The sequence below is a fragment of the Xenopus laevis genome, chromosome 8L, assembly GCF_017654675.1.
Source record: "Xenopus laevis strain J_2021 chromosome 8L, Xenopus_laevis_v10.1, whole genome shotgun sequence".
Lineage (NCBI taxonomy): Eukaryota > Metazoa > Chordata > Amphibia > Anura > Pipidae > Xenopus > Xenopus laevis.
The window spans coordinates 4,499,996-4,523,583 of record NC_054385.1 but is presented as its reverse complement, the minus strand read 5'-3'; the positions used below and the strand labels follow the sequence as shown (position 1 = coordinate 4,523,583).

Genomic DNA, 23,588 nt, shown 5'->3' with positions numbered 1-23,588 from the left:
TTATACAAGCTAGGAGTCCCATGGCCTTTACAAAGGCACTCGGCCTTCAGCCTTGGTCATGGGGACTCCTCTGTGACCTATAATATCCTTATAAATTACAGTAAGGGAACATTATCCCCTATATAAGATAAGATATTGTATAATGCCTTTCTCTTTCTGATGTGCAGCAACTGTGTGTCCGAGGTGAGCTCCTATTGTGCGTATAGATCATGGGAAAGGCCTGTACAGTAAAATTCAATAGGACCTACCTGTAACAGTCAAAGCTGGCAGTTTAATTCAATAACCAGTGGTGTTGGTGGGTATCTTATCTTGTCTCTGCATAGTTAGCATTTTAAATATAAGCTGTAATATAGTTAAACTCAATTTGCAAAATAAACATTTGGGTTATCACCTGCTTGCTGTACCCGTAGGATCAGTGGGTTGGCGCTCAGCCAAATGGTTCAACCAACTGGGAGTCTGCCGTTGCCTTGCTTTGTGTATATTTATATTTATATATTTATATCTAAATATATAGAGAAGGTTCTGAGCACACAATAGGCCAATGGAGGCCGGTCCCTGGTGATTAATCTACTGACACTGCAAAACAAACAGCACATTCCAGTTTCTTCACGTTGCTTTATTGTGAGTTGACACAAAAATATATGAATCTGCTAAGAAACACACATTACAAAATATAGGCAATAAGGCGGCTGCTGGTACCATATACAGTTATATATATATATATATATATATATTATATATATATATATATATATAGCAATGTAGTAGTTCAATCAAATCCTATGGGACAACAGCATATACTCTGTGCCTCGCTAGTAGCTGCCATGCAGAATGTCCCAGCACTCTCAGCAGCCTCAGTGCCGGCCTGTATATGCTTTGCACTGTAAGAAGGGGCTACACAACTCTGCATCCCCTTTAATGCACCAATAGAGTTTAAGAAGCTTATTTGCTTTAATCCCAATGGTTGTAAAATGTAAACAATGGTCGCTAGGCATCTTTCCCTGCTGCTTGTGGGCTGAGCCCAGCCAAATGTTTCAGTGGTGACCATGTGACTATAGCTCTGGAAGGAGCAGAAGAGTTTCAGCTTGAAAGACAAACCAGCCTGTGTGCAAGAAAGTAAGTGAAGCAATATACACCGTTTTGTAGAAATATTTATAGATATATTGATTAATGTCTATTCTAACAATTTTCCTTGGTGCACCTACTCTAAGTCTGATCAAATGCATCTCATCCAGAAAAGGGACGGTCTACTTTATCCCTAGTTTAACCTCAGTCAAATTCTGCTACTGAAGAATTAAATATGGCCGATGATAATAAGGCTTATTGACTCTTAATAACCGCCATGTTAATTCTCTGTACCTGTGTTGGGGGGAATGTCAGTGATACTGAGCCAAATGCAGCTGTGGGTGGTTGGAACATATATATTATAAAAGCCGCTGGTGGATTGGTGGAAGTATAATCCAGAATGCGGTTACCTGTCACATTCTATGACATGGAAGTGTAGCAGTCGGATTATGGATTCTATCCTCGGAATGCCAATAGAGAAGCGCCCGCATTCCTCGGATCTCCCAAGTGCAGTACATCAGTGATTGTCCATGGGGGGGGGGAGTGTGGCTGCCAATCAAAGCTCAGTCTTGCATGAACCTAGAACACAGAACAAATGACAGGGGATTTATTATACTTAAAGAGGTAGCAGCACTGACAAAGTCTAATGGAAAAGGTTTCCATATATTTTGGTTGCCCCAAGGAGTGATATGAACTTATAATACACAAAAGCCATGGATATCTTGTAAATGATATCCTTATAAACGGTGAGTTCTGATGTCATCAGTTATAAACGGTGAGTTCTGATGTCATTTCTGTCCAATGACTCACTGAAACTTGTGTATTATAATAAATAAAGAACCCCCAGTTGTAAAATATGAGAAGTTACCTCGGAGTTCCATGACCTGTATAAAAACACTCATGGTCATGAAACTCCTCGGTAACTTATAATATCCTTATATTTTACAACTGGGGGTACTTTATTCACTATATATTACCTAACTGGCCACAAAAAAGAATGTTCCTTATATTTCTAAGCAGGAAATAAGGAGAGCAAAGGGGTATTGCACTACTTACAAGATATATTCCATACCTTTGTATGTTGGAGGACGCTTTTTTTTTTCTTTAAAAAAAAGTTTTTATTTAACATTTTCAATAAACATTACATACCAAAACAAGAGTAAAGGACAAGACGAGGTAGTGAGCCCAGTTGGTTATATAAAGCCCAGTCATTGGAAAGGGTTGCTGATCCGGCCCTGGAGTATTATGTTCTAACCGAGGGCCCCAGATCCCTTCCAATTTTCGTGCTATTTATAAAAATTTTTGCTTGGACAGAGAATCATTTAGCAATTTTTTTCCAACATCCCAGTGTAGGTGGAGACACCGATTTCCACTGCAGTAGCATCGCTTTCTTTGCAAAACAGAACAGTTGTAGATAGCAGAGTTTAGTATAGTTGCTCATAGGTAGGTCTCCAAAAATTCCCAGGAGGCATAGGCTGGGAGAAAGAATATTAGGAATATCGAGTGTCTGCTCTATGTTTGTCAACGCTTCCCTCCAAAAAGCATTCCCAAAATACATGGTAGTAGGTTCCCACTTCGGCTAAGTGATAATGTTGGAGGACACGTGTAGTTCAACAACACCTCTAGGGCTGAAGATTGCACAGCTATATCCATATAGTTTGGAGTTGAGCTTTCTGACTAATGTATGAGACAAGAGGTGAACTCTTTTGCAATTTGCAAGCGGCAAATCCTTCAAATTCCATAACGGCTTTGGAATAAAGAACCACTCGAGCGCTAAGCAACATAATATTTGCTTTTTTTCTTTGAAAGTGAAAGGAAAATAACCCAAGTGGCAGAGTTTCCTTTGTGCTGGAATTCCGCCGCACAACGAGGAACACTTCGAATGTTTACTCTCTGCTGCTGTCGCATGGAGCCGGGAGTCGGCGGCTCATTAAAAGGGGGCGAAGGAACTTGAGATTAGTGATGCAAATTCACTGAAAGCAAAGAAACCTGGGATTTGTTCTGCTCGCTTGATAGCCATGCTGTTTAACCCCCTTGAGCCCCAAACATGCAGCCTGACTTTAATGGGTTCAGCTGAAAATTGCACTCGTGGATTTGTTTGCTTGTGCCAATAAGCGTTGCCTTGTCTATTTTGCATCAGCCAATAAAATTGCACAACTAAAGAATTGATTCACTTTATCAGTGTGCAGCAGCTTTTTGGACTGTATGTGACTTACCAACCCCAGGCAGGTTGGGTAATACGCTGTCTAGCACCTGATCCCGAAAGAAGGAAGACAGGGGTAGAGCACTCCAACACTGAGTGGAATAAATTTAAGAAAAGAAGCCATTAAGGCCTGTGTGAATTACTCTAGAAGCGTAAGCAGTGCGTCCTGCGGCCGTAACAGCCTGAGGCAATTAGCGTGGTTCTCCGATGGATTTTGTTATGACAATGCAGACAAATCGTGTGCGTGAGATTAAACACCAGCGCATGCAGGGATGTTATAGGGCGGACATTTTTCGGCTATTTGTATGTCTTTGTAAATGAAAACTGATGTTGGAAAATTATTCAAGTGATGATTTGTTTGTAAAACTGCGTTTCTGCCCTTTTTTTCTAATTTTTTTTTTTTAGAGCCGACGGGCCAGATGGTATAAATGAACACAGGTCTCCTGTTGAGATGAAGCTAGTGATTGACTGGAGGCTGCTGGTGTGGGTTTGAGAGCAGTCACAGACCAGGTGGAGGTGGAACTACAAGTCCCAGGATGCCCTTTTAGATTCTGAGCTTGTACCCTAACCAATGGTCACATGTAGAGATCAGAAACTGGATACCCCAAGGGTCTGTAAAATAATGCAAGAAACACAGACAAGTCGATGGTTTCCTAATTGCTTCATAGACCCTTGTGGTGGTAGAAACTGCACCCAGCCGTACTCACACGTCTCCAGCCTTTCTTCTAAGAAGGAGATCTGCTCACTCAATGAATCGATCCTATCGAGCTGCTGGAGGGAGTGCGTCAGTAAAGCGATGGGGTCGGAGCGATCGTCCGGGGATGAGGTGGATAAACCCTGAAACGGAGTCAGCAGCAAGTGAAGCTTCTGCAATAAAAAGAGACAGGGCAATCGTTAGTGGCTATACATATACACATACAGTATAAATAAATATATATATATTACCAACAAACCGCACTACAAGGACTTGTTAAGTGAAAAAATAAAGAAATTTATTTTAACGTTTCGGCTCCATCACTCAGGCAGTCTTCAGGATGGCCCGAGTGATGGAGCCGAAACGTTGAGCGAGCAGACGTATCGTCTATAAAAGACGAAGCCGGAAGTCACCATTTGATGGTGGCCACCCATGAAGAAGCATGCGAGGTCGGCCCACTCATCACTGTTGTTGATTATAATAAATGAAGTACAAAAGGATAATAGAAGTCATCTCGGAGTTCCATGACCTGTATATGGCTCAGTAAATTATAAGATCCTTATATTTTACAATAGGGGGTACTTTATTCACAATATATTGTATACATCTCTGGTATAGAGATTCCCAAAGCAAAGCAACTCACCTGCTCTAGAACGTCTATCTTGCTCCTCAGTTCCGCCATTTCTTCCTTGACAGAATGTGGAACCCCTAGAGTAGAGAAAACAACAGTCAGAGGTGGTGTTTGCTGCAGCCCCCATGCATCTAAATGACTCCGCCCACTGCCCCACGGTCCATTGACCCATCCTCGTCGGAATTATTGGCAGCCGCGCATTATTACTCACGGTACGAGTTTGATGTGACACAGCGCGTACCAAAAGTAATAATGCACAGCCACCAACCTTCAGCATGGCCGTCTTCTGAGGTTAATTAAACGCTGCAAATCAAATGAGTTAGGTATAGTATACAGATTCCTATGCAACCCTTAAGTAGAGCTGACAATCTATCAAGTATAAAAGCCACAAGCAGCTGTTCTTGCATTTCTGTGTATTAGATAAACACAACAACAGATTCCATGAGAATTACAAATCTGAATAATTTAGCACGCTGGTTTATTTTTAATTAACGTACTTTAACGTAGCAATAACTTTCTGCTTACAAAAGTCTTTCCCAGGAAATATGTACCTGCTAAGCATTTTATAGAGTCTCTGCTAAAATAAAAGCTGTACAGTAAATAAGTTGGTGCACCCTGGAGAATATTTACTTTTTTTCTATAATCACGGATGCTGCGGGTCGAATGAGTGACCTGAAATGCTTTATATTAGTGTTGGTCAATCTGTGGCCAGTCTATTATTGTTGAAGCACAACTCCCAGCACTTACTGACCACTGAAGGCTGTCTGGGAGTGCTGGAAGTTAAAGGGAGTGCTGGTGCTGCAAGTTGTAGGGAGTGCTGGAAGTTGTAGGGAGTGCTGGAAGTTAAAGGGAGTGCTGGAAGTTAAAGGGAGTGCTGGTGCTGCAAGTTGTAGGGAGTGCTGGAAGTTGTAGGGAGTGCTGGAAGTTGTAGGGAGTGCTGCAAGTTGTAGGGAGTGCTGCAAGTTGTAGGGAGTGCTGCAAGTTGTAGGGAGTGCTGCAAGTTGTAGGGAGTGCTGGAAGTTGTAGGGAGTGCTGCAAGTTGAAGGAGTGCTGGAAGTTGAAGGAGTGCTGGAAGTTGTAGGGAGTGCTGGAAGTTGTAGGGAGTGCTGGAAGTTGAAGGAAGTGCTGGAAGTTGAAGGAAGTGCTGGAAGTTGAAGGGAGTGCTGGAAGTTGGAAGGAGTGCTGGAAGTTGAAGGGAGTGCTGGAAGTTGTAGGGAGTGCTGGAAGTTGAAGGAAGTGCTGGAAGTTGGAGGAAGTGCTGGAAGTTGTAGGGAGTGCTGGAAGTTGTAGGGAGTGCTGGAAGTTGTAGGGAGTGCTGGAAGTTGTAGGGAGTTCTGGAAGTTGTAGGGAGTTCTGGAAGTTGTAGGGAGTTCTGGAAGTTGAAAGGGAATTCTGGAAGTTGTAGGGAGTACTGGAAGTTGTAGGGAGTGCTGGAAGTTGTAGGGAGTGCTGGAAGTTGTAGGGAGTGCTGGAAGTTGTAGGGAGTGCTGCAAGTTGTAGGGAGTGCTGCAAGTTGTAGGGAGTGCTGCAAGTTGTAGGGAGTGCTGGAAGTTGTAGGGAGTGCTGCAAGTTGAAGGAGTGCTGGAAGTTGTAGGGAGTGCTGGAAGTTGTAGGGAGTGCTGGAAGTTGAAGGAAGTGCTGGAAGTTGAAGGAAGTGCTGGAAGTTGAAGGGAGTGCTGGAAGTTGGAAGGAGTGCTGGAAGTTGAAGGGAGTGCTGGAAGTTGTAGGGAGTGCTGGAAGTTGAAGGAAGTGCTGGAAGTTGTAGGGAGTGCTGGAAGTTGTAGGGAGTGCTGGAAGTTGTAGGGAGTGCTGGAAGTTGTAGGGAGTTCTGGAAGTTGTAGGGAGTTCTGGAAGTTGTAGGGAGTTCTGGAAGTTGAAAGGGAATTCTGGAAGTTGTAGGGAGTACTGGAAGTTGTAGGGAGTGCTGGAAGTTGAAGGAATGCTGGAAGTTGTAGGGAGTGCTGGAAGTTGTAGGGAGTGCTGGAAGTTGTAGGGAGTGCTGGAAGTTGAAGGGAGTGCTGGAAGTTGTAGGGAGTGCTGGAAGTTGAAGGGAGTGCTGGAAGTTGAAGGGAGTGCTGGAAGTTGTAGGGAGTGCTGCAAGTTGTAGGGAGTGCTGCAAGTTGTAGGGAGTGCTGGAAGTTGTAGGGAGTGCTGCAAGTTGAAGGAGTGCTGGAAGTTGTAGGGAATTCTGGAAGTTGTAGGGAGTACTGGAAGTTGTAGGGAGTGCTGGAAGTTGTAGAGAGTGCTGGAAGTTGAAGGGAGTGCTGGAAGATGTAGGGAGTGCTGGAAGTTGAAGGAGTGCTGGAAGTTGTAGGGAGTGCTGGAAGTTGTAGGGAGTGCTGGAAGTTGAAGGGAGTGCTGGAAGTTGTAGGGAGTGCTGGAAGTTGAAGGGAGTGCTGGAAGTTGAAGGGAGTGCTGGAAGTTGAAGGGAGTGTTGGAAGTTGAAGGGAGTGCTGGAAGTTGAAGGGAGTGCTGGAAGTTGTAGGGAGTGCTGGAAGTTGTAGGGGGTGCTGGAAGTTGAAAGGAGTGCTGGAAGTTGTAGGGAGTGCTGGAAGTTGTAGGGAGTGCTGGAAGTTGTAGGGAGTGCTGGAAGTTGTAGGGAGTGCTGGAAGTTGTAGGGAGTGCTAGAAGTTGTAGTTTAACCAAAGCAGATGGTTCCCACCACACACTGCTGTGCCAAAACTATAAATAGCCCTGACTATACCCACTGTATTAAGATTAAACATTACCTGATTCTTGTACTGATGTGGGTGATGCGGGGGGCACGGTGGGTTTGGGCACGTTATCACACACCTTTCCATCAGCCATCAGCCGGTAGCCTTCAAGACATTCGCATTGGAAGCTTCCAGCAGAGTTGATGCACAGTTGGGAACACTGATGGGTTCTGTCGCTGCACTCGTCCACATCTATAAAGGAGACGGAAAGGCTAAAACTCAGTAAGCTTTATCAGAAAGGTCTATATAAATACACTAGTAAACCCTCAATATAAAGCTGCTCTGAGTCCTCTGTCAAAACAAACAGCACATTTCTTTCCTTCTATTGTGTACTCATGGGCTTCTGTATCAGACTTCCTGTTTTCAGCTTAAACCTCCAGGGCTAGGGCTTGAGCATGCTCAGTTTGCTCCTCCCCTCCCTTCTCCCCTCCCTGCTGTAATCTGATATACAGTATATATAAATAAATATATCATAATATATAATATAATAATATATAATAAAAAGCTAAATAGCTCAAAAACCACAAATAATAATTTATTAATTAAAACCAATTGCAAATGGTCTCAAAATATTACATCATTCTAACAGTTAAATTAAAATGTGAGCCACCCCTTTAACTGTCTCTACCTTATGGACTGGGTGTATATGATTGGAATCTACTACTCTTTCATCCAGCTATAGTAAATCCTAGGGGGCATCTCAACTCAATGTAGGGTTGCCACCTCACCCCTTTAAAGCCAAACACATATGGAATCCACAGCCTGCATGGCTAATTAGCAATTCATTTAGATGCATGCTGCAGAATGAACTGATTAAGGGCTCTTACACACGGCCGGTTTTACCTGCACTCACCTGCGTTGCGATTTCTTCCGCTCAGCCGCAGGGGAGCGCAGGAGTAGACGCATTTAATTATTTTAAAGGGGGTTGTACTCACACACGCATGTATGCGCCAAACACAGGTGAAATGCAACATGCTGCATCCCAACCTGCGTTTGGCACATATATGTGTCTGTGTGAGTACAACACCCCCTTCAAAATAATTGATTGCGTCTACTCCTGCGCTCCCCTGCGGCTGAGCAGAAGAAAGCGCAGGTAAAAACGGCCGTGTGTAAGAGCCCTTAATCAGTTCAGTCTGCATCACACATCTAAATGAGTTGCTAATTAGCCATGCAGGCTGTGAATTCCATATGTGTTCGGTTTTTGGGCTCTTACACACGGCCGTTCCGACCTGGGCTCCCCTGCGTTCCGTTTTTTGGCGTTCAGCCGCAGGGGCGCAGGAATAGACGCAAGTAATGATTTGAATGGGGCTGTACTCACTCAGGCGCGTGTAGGCGCCGAACGCAGGAAAAATGCAGCATGTTGCGTCTGAACCTGCGTTCGGCGCCTACACACGCCTGAGTGAGTACAGCCCCATTTCAAATCATTACTTGCGTCTATTCCTGCGCTCCCCTGCGGCTGAACGCCAAAAAACGGAACGCAGGGGAGCGCAGGTCGGAACGGCCGTGTGTAAGAGCCCTACAAGGGGTGAGGTGGCAATTCTAAATCAACATGGCATCTATCTTGCTAGTCACACAGGCATGTCTGTCCTTAAAGTGATCACTGACTGATTTGACAGTTTGGTGGAACTCACCAAATAACTAGAGTATGTCAGATTGTCCTAAATAAAAATGTAATTGACCATGCTGCCCGAATACCTGCCGGTTCAATTTGCCTATGATTAAGCGTTTGGAACACGAAACGCGTCAGGCTGTTTTGACACAATAAACTTTTTCACTTTTGGAACATCTGCCTGGTGGAAGTTTTTGCCCTTGAGTGCCTGCTTCTATTCGAGATTTCATGCTGCCCGAATACCTGCCGGTTCAATTTGCTTGGTACGTTCCTGTTAATAATAACCATAGGAAATAAAGGAATTACCCGTCTGGCAATGGATCCCTCTCCATCCAGCTGGACATTCACACTTATTAGAACCGACGCATGTCCCTCCATTCTGACATGGCAGTCGGCACAGCACTAAAGAGAGAGACACAAGGGTGGAAGCATTTAATATTGATGCCTGTTAGAAGCATCTGTGGGAAATGCATTTCTAATTATTTAGAACATGGGGTCGCGCCCCCTATTGCTCATTCTGTCATCAGGGCAATAATCTTGGAGATATCCATCAGCACAAAGACACCATAGAAAGGGCAGTGAATAGTTAAAGATTCTATGGATTATATAGAGCACAGTGTGCCCCAATGATGCTTGGGAATGTAACATCATAACAATCATGACAGAATCATTGGTGTGTTTATTGGGTACCTTGGCCGCAACTGTGAGTGGGCGCCTCGATTCTCCTCCAGCCGGGGCAGCAAGAGTAAAGGGGGAAGGATGTTCTCCTGGAGACTTGACGGTAGGAAACCTTGTAGGTCGTTCTGGGACAAATAATAATAGACATTTTTAATAAAAGCACTTTGCATTGCTCTGATACCATACACAATAGGCCTTGTTATATTGGCACCTTAAGCCACTTCATATCACTCCTTCTTACCTGTACGTACTGCAGATCCTATGCCCCTCACACAGAGTCATAATAGGGCTGTGTACCGGCTGGACAAAGGACTGAGTAACTGACACGGTGCCAGGGTGCCCAGCGGCCGAGCAGATCCTGCGCCTTTAAGAGAATAAAGAGAACTCATTAGAATAGGGATGTAAAACAAGAGCTGACGCACGGAGCACAATCACTCGACTTCCTTTTTAGACAAATGATTTGGAACGTGCAAGAAATCCTGATTACCCCGGGTGCCAACGTCAAGAGAAAGAAAACGCATTAAAAAGTCATGATTTTGGGTACAATTGGAGCATACAGATTGCTGGTTCTTTGGCTGTGGATACAGAGTGACAATATATCAAAGGCAAACGACGAGGCCTATTATTTAGAGTGCGTCGACGATAGAGCCAGATACAATTAATGTACTTGGATAGGATTGCTAACAGGGGAGTAGTAATGTGCCACCACTTTATAAATGAATCAATTCTGGCGCTCGCTCGATTTATTGCGGGAAAGATAATCCAGAACACGGCTGGTACCGGCAGTGAGTATGGACTGGTTTCTCCCAAGCCACAATGGCTAGTGGAACCCTGTATGTAAGGCCAGCAACTGATATCTGTCAGGAGACTTGTAGTTCAACCACGAGGGCTTGTTTACAATCAATAGGTGCTAAAATGTATGTGCTAGGTGCTACCTACAGAAAGGCACCCATAGGTGCTTACACTCTTGTGAACCAGGCTCAGTTTGCACCCATCTGTTTACTTATCAGAACTATTGTTTCGGCCCTGAAATCTGGAGCCTGATGGCAGCGGGTGCCATTACTAGGGATGCACCGAATCCAGGATTTGGACCCTAGCAACCAGATGGCTGACATTGCAAACTGGAGAGCTGCTGAATAAAAAGCTAAATAAGTAATACAATACACAAATAATAAAAACTGAAAACCAATTGCAAATTGTCTCAGAATATCACTCTTTACGTCATACTAAAAGTTATGTTAAAGGTGAAGAACACCTTTAACTATATCGGCCTGCACCCCTGAGAGTATAATGTGCAGTAGATGGAAGGGACTGAAGCTGAGAGCAACCTGTGGCCCTCCAGATATTTAGCTTTGAAATATATGATTGATATATATATATATATATATTATATATAATATATATATATAGTTCTGTAGATATGTCATGTTTTATTAGTGCTTGATCTATATTTCCCTGCTCACTCATGCTGCAAGTCCTGGTCTGACGGTGACAACATGTGGTTGTACTAAGGGGGAAAGGGTCTGTACCAAGTTATTGCTTCCCCATTCGACCCACCCACAGTCTGGGCACTTATAATAAGGGCTTTTATAGGGGTTCAGAAGAAAATACCCAGCCCGTGTCTTGTATAAGTGATCACACTATATGCTCTAGGCAGAGTCTCTGGTGCCTGAAATCAGGGGGTGTTTATGGGCTCTGACGGCAAATAGGTAACAAATGTTCCACGGCCGTTATGTGAAGGAAACACAGACCAGATGGCAAGAATACAGGTTGCCTTTATTAACCCTATCGCCTCTGGGCGCCCCTAAAGCATGCGTTTCTGTTTGTGTCCAAGGCTGAACTATTAATTAAATCCACGCAAGAGAAGTAATCACCTCTACAGTTAAATGGCTGCTTCTCAATTAGCCACTGATGCAAGTAAACAGGCTGCAAATAACCAGCCGGAATGGAAGGAATTAGGGAATGGTTACTGCTAATTGCCTTTATGAGACGGCTTTCTTCTTAACTGCCTTGAGTGAAAAAACAAACACATTTACAGCAGCGTTCTATTATAGTGTAGTATGAGGGTATTGCTTATTGGTTGCCATTTCTGTATATTTGTATTTATACATATGGGAGGAGGAGGTGCCATATTGATTCCCTTAGACAGTACAGTATGAGGGTATAGCTTATTGTGTGCCCAGAACATTCCTTCTCTGTATATTTGTATTTATACATATGGGAGGAGGTGCCATATTGATTCCCTTAGAGAGTAAAGTATGAGGGTATAGCTTATTGTGTGCCCAGAACATTCCTTCTCTGTATATTTGTATTTATACATATGGGAGGAGGAGGTGCCATATTGATTCCCTTAGACAGTACAGTATGAGGGTATAGCTTATTGTGTGCCCAGAACATTCCTTCTCTGTATATTTGTATTTATACATATGGGAGGAGGAGGTGCCATATTGATTCCCTTAGACAGTACAGTATGAGGGTATAGCTAATTGTGTGCCCAGAACATTCCTTCTCTGTATATTTGTATTTATACATATGGGAGGAGGGAGGTGCCATATTGATTCCCTTAGACAGTACAGTATGAGGGTATAACTTATTGTGTGCCCAGAACATTCCTTCTCTCTATATTTGTATTTATACATATGGGAGGAGGGAGGAACACATTGGTGAGTGTTGGTGCGGGGCTTCATCCAATGGGTCAATTAGAGCCACTGATCAGATCAGCCTGATTAGGCCCAGCATTATAGTGGGGAAATCAGGTCCAGATCCACTCATTAGATGAGCTCACCAAACAAGCGGAACTGACTGTGTAGGGTCACCTTATATATCTGGCAAGCTCTGAGGGTCGGAGTGCTATATATGTTATTGTATAAGGCAGGGATGTATGCACGCACACCTAGATACAAGCTCCTGAGCACAAAGCACTTTGATTCCTCACCTGACTCCACAACTCCCTGTCTCCTTCATCCCCCCCAGAGTCCCAGGACAGGGAGAGACAGAAGCCCCCCAGGTTCTCTTTGCCGGCACTTACCCTGTCCGGTACAAATGCTCTGCAGCGGGGGTGCTGATGACTGTGAGGATGAGGAGGAATCCCGTTACCAAACAGCTGACTTTCCACATGGTCTGACCTCCCCGGTGCAATAGGAAAAAAGGAATTCCGTGCTCTGTCCCCTCCGCTGCTCCTATAGCCGAGGCTTCAATGGAATTCCCTGGAACACAAAGCAACAGAAGAACTTGTTTCAATTCATATTTATCTGGGCCCCGTGGGGGTCTCCCCGCTTTACTTCTACACAATTAAACCCTGTCGTTCATTGCGAAGGCACGTGATTTGGGCTAGTAGAGGGGTGTCTGCTATTCAGCCTTAGAGGGGGAGGTGGTGCTCCTGTCTGGCAGTGAAACAGATAAATAGTTTTTTGGGGGTTTTTTGGGAGCCTTGAAATGGATCATAAACGTCACATTCTAGAAAGGCCAAGTGTGAGCTTTGGAATCTGCCCATCTGGAGACCTTGTCAGCACTCTCGGATGCTTACGGCTCCCAGAATCCCCTGCACGGCGGCCATGCTGGACGCTTAAAGGAATTCTTTCATGATTTTTTTGATGTTGTTTTTATTTCTAAATGACACTGTTTACACTGCAAATAATTCACTGTACAATATAAAATGTCATTCCTGAACCAGCAAGTGTATTTAGTTGTAATATTGGATGGAACTGCTTTCTGGCAGGCTGTTGTTTCTCCTTCTCAATGGAACTGAATGTGTCTCAGTGGGACCTGGATTTTACTATTGAGTGCTGTTCTTAGATCTACCAGGCAGCTGTTATCTTGTGTTAGGGAGCGTCTATCTGGTTACCTTCCCATTGTTCTGTTGTTAGGCTGTTGGCGGTACAGCAGTAAAAAGAGACTGAAGTTTATCAGAGCACAAGTCACATGACTGGGGGCAGCTGGGAAACTGACAATATGTCTAGCCCCCTGTCATATTTCAAAATGAAATATAAAAAAATCTGTTTGCTCTTTTGAGAAAATTTGGCTGCAGCAGCACTATTAACTGATACAAAAAACATGGTTTCCCATTCCCTATAATACTGATGAGAGAACGTGAGAATTTGCCTGGAAAGGTGCAGTATGAGTGCGCACATATATATTCTGAGACAATTTGCAATTGGTTTTCATTTTTTACTATTTGTGGTTTTTGACTTATTTAGCTTTTTATTCAGCAGCTCTCCAGTTTGCATTTTCAGCAGTCTGGTTGCTAGGGTCCAAATTCCGCTAGCAACCATGCTATATAATATGAATAGGAGAGTGAGATATGATTAGGAGAGGCCTGAATAGAAGCAATGACAATAAATGTGTAGCCTTACAGAGCACTTGTTTGTGGATGGGGTCAGTGACCCCCCCATTTGAAAGTTGGAAAGAGTCAGAAGAAGAAGGCAAATAATTCAAAAATTTTAAAAAAAGAAGACCAAATGGAAAGTTGCTGAGAACTGGCAGCTCTATAACATACTAAATGTTAACTTCAAGATGAACCACCCCTTTAAAGGGGATATAAACCGTCAATAACAAAGTCGAATGAACGTTCATTCTAAGCAACGCCCCAATATCTACTGATTCCTACTTCTCGCTGCATTTATAGATGGCGTTGCTATTGAGAGCTGTGTCCGTTAATGTTCTCTGCATTGCTGGTTCTGACCTTTGAAGCCAACTTATTAAAGGGGTGTTTTACCTTTAAGAGAACTTTTAGCATGTCATAGAATGGCCAGTTCTAAGCAAATTTTTATATTTTTATTTAGTTATTTGCCTTCTTCTGAAAGATGAGTAATAAAAGGCAGCAATAACAACACATTTGTAGCCTTACAGAGCATTTGTGTTTATAGATGGGGGTCGATGACCCCCATTTAAAGCTGGAAAGAGTCAGAAGAAGGCAAATAATTCAAAAACTATGAAAAAAATGAAGACCAACTGAAATATTCCTTAGAATTGGCCATTCTATAACATACACTACTTAAAAGTGAACAACCCCTTTCATAAAAACGCATGTTTCCACTGCAGCATAAAGCAGGTACCAGAGCAGCCAATCACAATCTCCTCTGCACATTTAATTAAACGCCTGCGGTTATTAACGGGCCTCTAGAAAAGTTTAGTGTACCTAAATCTGTCCCAAACAGGTATGATAGGAGAGGGGCAGTGGTACAATTTATTAAAAATGTCTTTATTCTAAGCCAATAGCCTGATCTATGTGTTTTAGTATTTAGTGATGGGAGGGAGCTGCCCTACTACTTGCAGGTTACTATGGCACAAACTTCCAGTAACAGCTTTCCACCTACAGAGGGCACTCTTTCATTGCTTTCATTGCTTCCATTCCTAATAATATCATCAAATACATAAACAGACAATCAACAGGCCTCTTTGTGCCATTATTATCATTACTAGAATTTAAACAAAGACTCAATTAGATATTGGACAAATATCCAGTCCTTAAGAGGCTGTTCACCTTTATATTAGCTCTTAGTATAATGTAGAGAGTGCTATTCTGTGATAATTTACAATTGGTCTTCATTTTTTTTAATTTTATTTTTTTTGTTCTCCAGTTTAGAATATCAGCAGCCCTCTGGTTGCTAGCGCCCAAATGATCCTAGCAACCAGGCAGTGGTATGAATGAGAGACTGGAAGATGATTAGGAAAGGTGATAAGTATGAAAATGTAACGATAAAGTTGTAGCCTCACAGAGCAAGTCTTTTTTTGGCTTCTGGGGTCAGTGACCCCCATTTGAAAACAGAAAACAGAAGAAGAAGCAGCCAAATAATTCATAAAAAAAAATATGCAGACTGGTTGAAAAGTTACTAAAAATGGCTAATTCTATAATATACTAAAAGTCAACTTAAAGGTGATAAGTAAGAAAATGTAACAATAAAGTTGTAGCTTCACAGAGCAAGTGTTTTTTTGGCTTCTGGGGTCAGTGACCCCCATTTGAAAACTGAAAACAGAAGAAGAAGCAGCCAAATAATTCATAAAAAAAAATATCTAGACTGGTTGAAAAGTTACTAAAAATGGCTAATTCTATAATATACTAAAAGTCAACTTAAAGGCGAACAACCCCTTTAAACATGCGCAAGCCCAGGGAAAGTCCGCAGCCCAAAGTGCAACGAATGATATTTAAGCATCTGATTATGACACAGGGGTCAACTGACGGCACTTAATAGGGTGCAGTAATAAAAGTATGGGTGCAGATCTGTTCTCACAGAGTCTCGCCACTAGGGGGGGCCCCATGCAAGTCAAACCAATCAGGGAACTGCTGAAAACTTCTCTCCACTGCAGATTAGCACTCACTCAGGACTTTTCCCCAGAAGCAAAAGGATCAAGGTCCCAAAGGTAGGGCGGCTTGCTGAACCCCTTTAACCCCTTCCTTCAGGCAGCCGACAAGAATAACCCTATAGAAGAGAGGCACTTTAACTGAAGACACCTGGCTGGGAATGCTGGGAATTGTAGTTTTCCATGGCCGATTCCTACAATGCTACAATGCAATGTACAGCTTACTCACTGATACTCCAAAGGGAAGAGCTCCATTTAAAGTGGACAGGAAGAGGTTAATTTTCCTTGCTGCGATGCCTGGGTCCCTTTAAATCCCACATGTGTCTCTGTAAGGGGACAGACAGCCTCGGTGCATTGGGGAAATGGCCTCTTTGCACTTTGCTCGTGCAATCTGAATATACATTGATCTGACAGGCACTTCCCGGGGATCCCATCCCCCACATGCCCGGAGGAAAGCCCCCCTTCCCTCTTCCAATTGGATGCTTTCCCCTGACATCATATGGAATTTATCCCACCTGACCCCACACTGCTGTCCCCCCTATTCACCCATCACCTGAGAAGGGGGGAACGGAAGGGTTAAACTGCAGATCGTGAACGGAGCAAGCTACTAGTAAAAGGACAGGAGCATCTTTAAAGGGAAAGCAAAGCCCTAGATCTGCTACTCTGATAGATCCGCAGAGCTTACAGCCTCTGGGCAAAGTCTCGGCCACATGGAGCTTCCCCAAGAAACTTGTTTCTCATGTAAACAAAGCACTACATCTCTATTCTGCTAAGTAGTATTTGGGTTTTTGACTTTACTTCCCCTTTAAAAAGGGAAAGTTCCCAACTAATTTACTATTTTACACTGGTTTCTTTAAATTCAGCGATTTTAAAGTTCTGCACAAGTGTAACTACTGTCTGAAACAATGTAGCAGAAGCGATCCACGAAGGAGCAGGCTACATTGTTGCAAGAGTCAGAACCAGCAGCTCAGGGGCGTAACTACAGAGGAAGCAGGCCCTGCGGCTGCAGGGGGGCCCCAGGAGGTATAGGGGCCCCATGAGGCATAAATGGATATTGGGATTTGAGTTACATTGTCTTTCATTAGGCAAATGTAAATTTTTGGGCTTATAAAATATGTGGAATCCTAAGAAATCCAATTACAATCAAATTTTCCATCTTTCAGTGCCAATAGCATTTCTAACATAGGCACAAAGGGCCCTACCACCCAGCAGCTGGGGGGCCCCACGCTGAAACATAACCCTCTCTGTAATAAATTAATGGGTACCTAGTATTTCAATTACACATTAATGGAATTACTTACCTAATGTAGCAGCCCTGAAACCCTTCCCATGGAGTCAGAACCCCCTAAGGGAGTGATGGCGGATTTAAAATATTAAAATGAAAAAAGAGAGCGAGTCTGTCCAAGTGGATGTGAGTCTCCCTTCTGCCTTAAATGTGTTAGAAATTCGTGCTGCTTCCCAATTCATTCCAATGGCCATAAAGCAATTTATTCTGGGAACAAAGGGGATTAACAGGTGGCAGTTTCCTCTCAATTCTGCCCATAAGTGGCCCTTGCACATTATTTTGGGTGAGCCAGTTATTTGTAACAGGGGTAATAACAGTCTGTTCCAACTGGAATTCCCTTTTACCCTTTAATTATGAGCCTCCCACCCCAGCTCCCAATATTTCTGCGCTTAAGTTAATGGGTGGTTTTTTGCTTTTGAAGAGAGTTCCCTGGTCCGGCGGGATGGGAGATGGGAATGGCGAGGGTTAATACGCTATAAACACAGGCGTTAAAGAGGTGTCGCAGCAGCTGATGACCCTACAATTACTTTGACTGGTTTTGGTTTTGTACTGTGTAAAACTGTGTATTTATTATGTATGGTGTACATGGGAGGGATCGTTCACCTTTAAATTAACTGTTGTGGAGAGCGATATTCCCAAACAGGTTTTCATTTTTTATTATTTTTGAGTTATTTAGCTTTTTATTGATCTGGATTCTAGGGTCCAAATTACCCTCGCTACCATGGACTGATAATAAATAATTCAAAAACGATAAAATAAATAAATAAAGACCAATTGAAAAGCTGCTTAAAATTAGCCATTCTATAACATACTCAAAAGTGAAGAACCCCTTTAAAAGAAGTGTATACCCCTGAGAAACAAGCCAGCTGAGACTTCTGGGGGTGGCAGTGTATACAGGGATATAAACTGAAGGTAGGGCTGCTTATAAACAGGCAGAGTTTCCCTTTAATGAGGCTCATTGGAGAGAGAGAAAAATACCATGTACTCACCGCTAATTACAAACTCATGTCTGTTAGTGAGATATATAAAAAAACAAAAAAAAACTTACCTTTTCCATTTGCTCATTTTCCCAGGAATCGGCAGGACGGCGCCATAACCCGATGCCTCTCATGTGCCTGAGAAGGGGAGAGAAAGCCAGAAATGGGGTTATTCTGTGCACCTCGGGTCTATGTTAGAAAAGCTTTAATTAATTATGGGAACAGGTATTGGACCAGAGGGGTGAATGACCCCATTCTACCTATAGGATTCTGGTAAAGCAGGTAACGGCACAGAATTAGGCGAAGGGATTGCGTCCTGGATAAAAACGCAGCTCTCTTTCATTGTCTGAGGAGTCCCATGTTCTTCCCAGTGAGTGAGCTGCTCTGTCTATTCCCAGGGCCCAAATTTGGCCAGACTGAAATACTTGGCACCTGCCCACTAACCAGCTCAGGTCAAGTCGGGGATGTACATTTATTTCATTCTATATGTTAGGCTTTTTGGCTTCAGCGATGAAATGTAGTTTAATTTTACCATATGTCACTAGGAATAATGAAAGGGAAAGTGATTTGTAGTATAGACACAAATATACAGAGAAGGAATGTTCTGGGCACACAATAAGCTATATCCTCATACTGTACTGTCTAAGGGAATCAATATGGCACCTCCTCCTCCCATATGTATAAATACAAATATACAGAGAAGGAATGTTCTGGGCACACAATAAGCTATACCCTCATACTGTACTGTCTAAGGGAATCAATATGGCACCTCCTCCTCCCATATGTATAAATACAAATATACAGAGAAGGAATGTTCTGAGCACACAATAAGCTATACCCTCATACTGTACTGTCTAAGGGAATCAATATGGCACCTCCTCCCATATGTATAAATACAAATATACAGAGAAGGAATGTTCTGGGCACACAATAAGCTATACCCTCATACTGTACTGTCTAAGGGAATCAATATGGCACCTCCTCCCATATGTATAAATACAAATATACAGAGAAGGAATGTTCTGGGCACACAATAAGCTATACCCTCATACTGTACTGTCTAAGGGAATCAATATGGCACCTCCCTCCTCCCATATGTATAAATACAAATATACAGAGAAGGAATGTTCTGGGCACACAATAAGCTATACCCTCATACTGTACTGTCTAAGGGAATCAATATGGCACCTCCTCCTCCCATATGTATAAATACAAATATACAGAGAAGGAATGTTCTGGGCACACAATAAGCTATACCCTCATACTGTACTGTCTAAGGGAATCAATATGGCACCTCCTCCTCCCATATGTATAAATACAAATATACAGAGAAGGAATGTTCTGGGCACACAATAAGCTATACCCTCATACTGTACTGTCTAAGGGAATCAATATGGCACCTCCTCCCATATGTATAAATACAAATATACAGGTGTAAGATAGGTAGAGCGACAAACTCCATGGGTTTCACACTCGCCCACCAAGTCACTGCAAACAATCCCGTGCATGTCCCACACACTCCTCTCTATATGGATTCAATTAGGCAGAGCACTTGAGTTCAGCCCCAGGAAAAGCCTATTACTGACAAACCAGGTCTCTTGGGGGGGCCATGAGAAAACTGCAATGGCCAAAAACATTCTAAAGTAAAGAAATAATGTGGGAATCACACCTAATAAAAAAAGAGTGTGTGTGTGTGTGTGGGGGGGGGGGGTGATTAAATCCAATCTATTTCCCCCAAAGTCAACCATTGGCTGGAGAGGAATTCTTGTGTATGAGATGCAGGTTGATCGACTCTCTGTGAGTGCTCAATATAAATGGAACAATGTAGCAGAAGTCGGCTGATTAACAGACCTGGAGGAGAACCAACTCCTGCTACATTGTTTCAAGAGTCAGAGGAGAGATAAAGGATAAACAATGTCTATCGGGAAGTGGCTTTGAATTATATTTTCGGGTGGATGTGATAAATATTCCTGCTTTTTAAAAACCCTGGTAATCCCCAGCCACAGATAAACTGGAACTGCAACAGTTAAAATGGTTTCTTACAGTTTCGGGAAATTGTTTTGGAACACCTATAATTTGCAAGGTGAAATATGTCATTAAATATGCGGATTCCTTCACTACCCAGACTGGAGGATACAACTATTTTAAGGGGAAAAAAGCTATTTTTTTATCCTAAGCAGCTTCTTCTTCATTTTCATTGGGCGTAGAGTTATTTCTAACTTGGTCATTTCTATTCTCTGGTTCTAACCTATGAAACAATGTAGCTGAACTCAGTTCTTCCCCAGGCCAGACAGACAGTGGCAGACAACAGCAATGACAGTTACACAGAACTATAAACCCAATGAGAATGAGGAATGAATGGATATTGGGAAGTTGTATCAGGAGTCAGAAGCAGCAGTGCAGAGAAGAGAAAGGGACAGACACAATGACAGTTACACAGAACTATAAACCCAGTGAGAATGAGGAATGAATGGATATTGGGAAGTTGTATCAGGAGTCAGAGGCAGAAGTGCAGAGAAGAGAAAGGGACAGACACAATGACAGTTACACAGAACTATAAACCCAGTGAGAATGAGGAATGAATGGATATTGGGAAGTTGTATCAGGAGTCAGAGGCAGCAGTGCAGAGAAAGGGACAGACACAATGACAGTTACACAGAACTATAAACCCAATGAGAATGAGGAATGAATGGATATTAGGAAGTTGTATCAGGAGTCAGAGGCAGCAGTGCAGAGAAGAGAAAGGGACAGACACAATGACAGTTACACAGAACTATAAACCCAGTGAGAATGAGGAATGAATGGATATTGGGAAGTTGTATCAGGAGTCAGAAGCAGCAGTGCAGAGAAAGGGACAGACACAATGACAGTTACACAGAACTATAAACCCAGTGAGAATGAGGAATGAATGGATATTGGGAAGTTGTATCAGGAGTCAGAAGCAGCAGTGCAGAGAAAGGGACAGACACAATGACAGTTACACAGAACTATAAACCCAGTGAGAATGAGGAATGAATGGATATTGGGAAGTTGTATCAGGAGTCAGAGGCAGCAGTGCAGAGAAAGGGACAGACACAATGACAGTTACACAGAACTATAAACCCAGTGAGAATGAGGAATGAATGGATATTGGGAAGTTGTATCAGGAGTCAGTGGCAGCAGTGCAGAGAAAGGGACAGACACAATGACAGTTACACAGAACTATAAATCCAGTGAGAATGAGGAATGAATGGATATTGGGAAGTTGTATCAGGAGTCAGAGGCAGCAGTGCAGAGAAAGGGACAGACATAATGACAGTTACACAGAACTATAAACCCAATGAGAATGAGGAATGAATGGATATTGGGAAGTTGTATCAGGAGTCAGAGGCAGCAGTGCAGAGAAAGGGACAGACACAATGACAGTTACACAGAACTATAAATGAGTGAATGGATCTTGGGAAGTTGTATCAGGATCTATCTATAGATCAGTTGGCAGTAAGGGCAGAATCCAAGTCTGCAAGTTGACAAAGAAAATCTAAAATTGAATAAAAATAAAATCAAGGAATTATTGGTGGAAGGAGGAGTGGGTGCCAGGTATAGTAAATAGAGGAGGTGGGAATCAGTAATGAAATATTTACCTGCTGGGTGTAAGACAGGGTGCAGGCTGTGCCTCCAGACTGGGAGTTGCCATGTTGATTGCAGGCAGTTAGCCGGGATCCAAGGCTCCTCAGCCTGTGATTGTAGCATCACCATTGTCTTAAGGAGCAGACTCCACTTCTTAGCACCCTGAGCTCCTCCTGGCTGTGTCCCTGTAATACTGCCACTCAAGTGTTAGGTTGAATGAGTGAAGGGAAGCTTTTTATGCCGCTCTTCCTGTATAAATCAGGATTGGGTTGGACAATCCTGGAGAGGAAATCCTGTGTGTGTTTGGGGCTGATAAAGACTTCTGCTAGAACAAACACTTAAGTCTGCACACATGGGGTCTGGGCCTACCCCGATGGCACCCGCTGCCCAAGCCTTTAGCACGGCCATGCTGCTACTGGGGGGGACAGGGATCATCTTTCCAAACTCAAAGCACTTCCATGTTTGTTTTACTGCAAACGAGGTGCAGAGGAAACGTCTGTGGGCAACATGTCCCATCAGCAAAAGCCATTTCCTACTGACACAGGAAGCCCCCCGACATCATCTTCCCCTGGTTTGGAACACAGATTTCCTATAATCCTATGTAATAAAACGATTGCCCACAAAGCCCACAAACCTGGTACAAAGAAAGGCATTTATATGCACATAAATACAGAGCTATGCAGTAACCATTACATATCTGCAGTGAGAACACAATACAGTTGTCCATCAAGGGTTAATTCAGGACTTTTCCTGACAGTACATAGTGGGAATTAAGGAAAGAGGATAACGGCTCATATTTATTAAGAATGATGCACTTTATCAGTTCTGTTCTTCTAAATTCCCTTCAACAACTCTGTACTAGAAGGTCTTTACACTATATCATGAGCCTTCAGGCAACAGTGATATAACATTAAATTGTAAATGCTTTGTAAGCAGCAGTCCTGTCCTGCTTTATGGCAGCTGAGATTCTAGCTATCTGTATAACAGAACATTCTGTCCCAGTGGCTGCACAGATCTTATCTGATCCCCATTGTAAGCAGCAGTCCTGTCCTGCTTTATGGCAGCTGAGATTCTAGCTATCTGTATAACAGAGCATTCTGTCCCAGTGGCTGCACAGATCTTATCTGATCCCCATTGTAAGCAGCAGTCCTGTCCTGCTTTATGGCAGCTGAGAGTCTAGCTATCTGTATAACAGAACATTCTGTCCCAGTGGCTGCACAGATCCTATCTGATCCCCATTGTAAGCAGCAGTCCTGTCCTGCTTTATGGCAGCTGAGATTCTAGCTATCTGTATAACAGAACATTCTGTCCCAGTGGCTGCACAGATCCTATCTGATCCCCATTGTAAGCAGCAGTCCTGTCCTGCTTTATGGCAGCTGAGATTCTAGCTATCTGTATAACAGAACATTCTGTCCCAGTGGCTGCACAGATCCTATCTGATCCCCATTGTAAGCAGCAGTCCTGTCCTGCTTTATGGCAGCTGAGATTCTAGCTATCTGTATAACAGAACATTCTGTCCCAGTGGCTGCACAGATCCTATCTGATCCCCATTGTAAGCAGCAGTCCTGTCCTGCTTTATGGCAGCTGAGATTCTAGCTATCTGTATAACAGAACATTCTGTCCCAGTGGCTGCACAGATCCTATCTGATCCCCATTGTAAGCAGCAGTCCTGTCCTGCTTTATGGCAGCTGAGATTCTAGCTATCTGTATAACAGAACATTCTGTCCCAGTGGCTGCACAGATCCTATCTGATCCCCATTGTAAGCAGCAGTCCTGTCCTGCTTTATGGCAGCTGAGATTCTAGCTATCTGTATAACAGAAAATTT

General features: G+C 43.2%; 1 protein-coding gene across 1 annotated transcript; it reads right to left on the bottom strand.

Annotated features, from left to right (window-relative positions):
• Window positions 1-601: 601 nt before the first annotated feature.
• On the bottom strand, window positions 602-21,960 carry egfl7.L (EGF like domain multiple 7 L homeolog; the record flags this gene model as incomplete). Its single annotated transcript, NM_001110717.1, is given in 11 exon segments — window positions 602-734; window positions 735-1,644; window positions 3,976-4,135; window positions 4,606-4,670; window positions 7,323-7,499; window positions 9,223-9,318; window positions 9,607-9,719; window positions 9,836-9,958; window positions 12,623-12,800; window positions 18,228-18,294; window positions 21,777-21,960. Coding segments are annotated over 8 exon segments (846 nt in total).
• Between the last annotated feature and the right edge of the window lie 1,628 nt (window positions 21,961-23,588).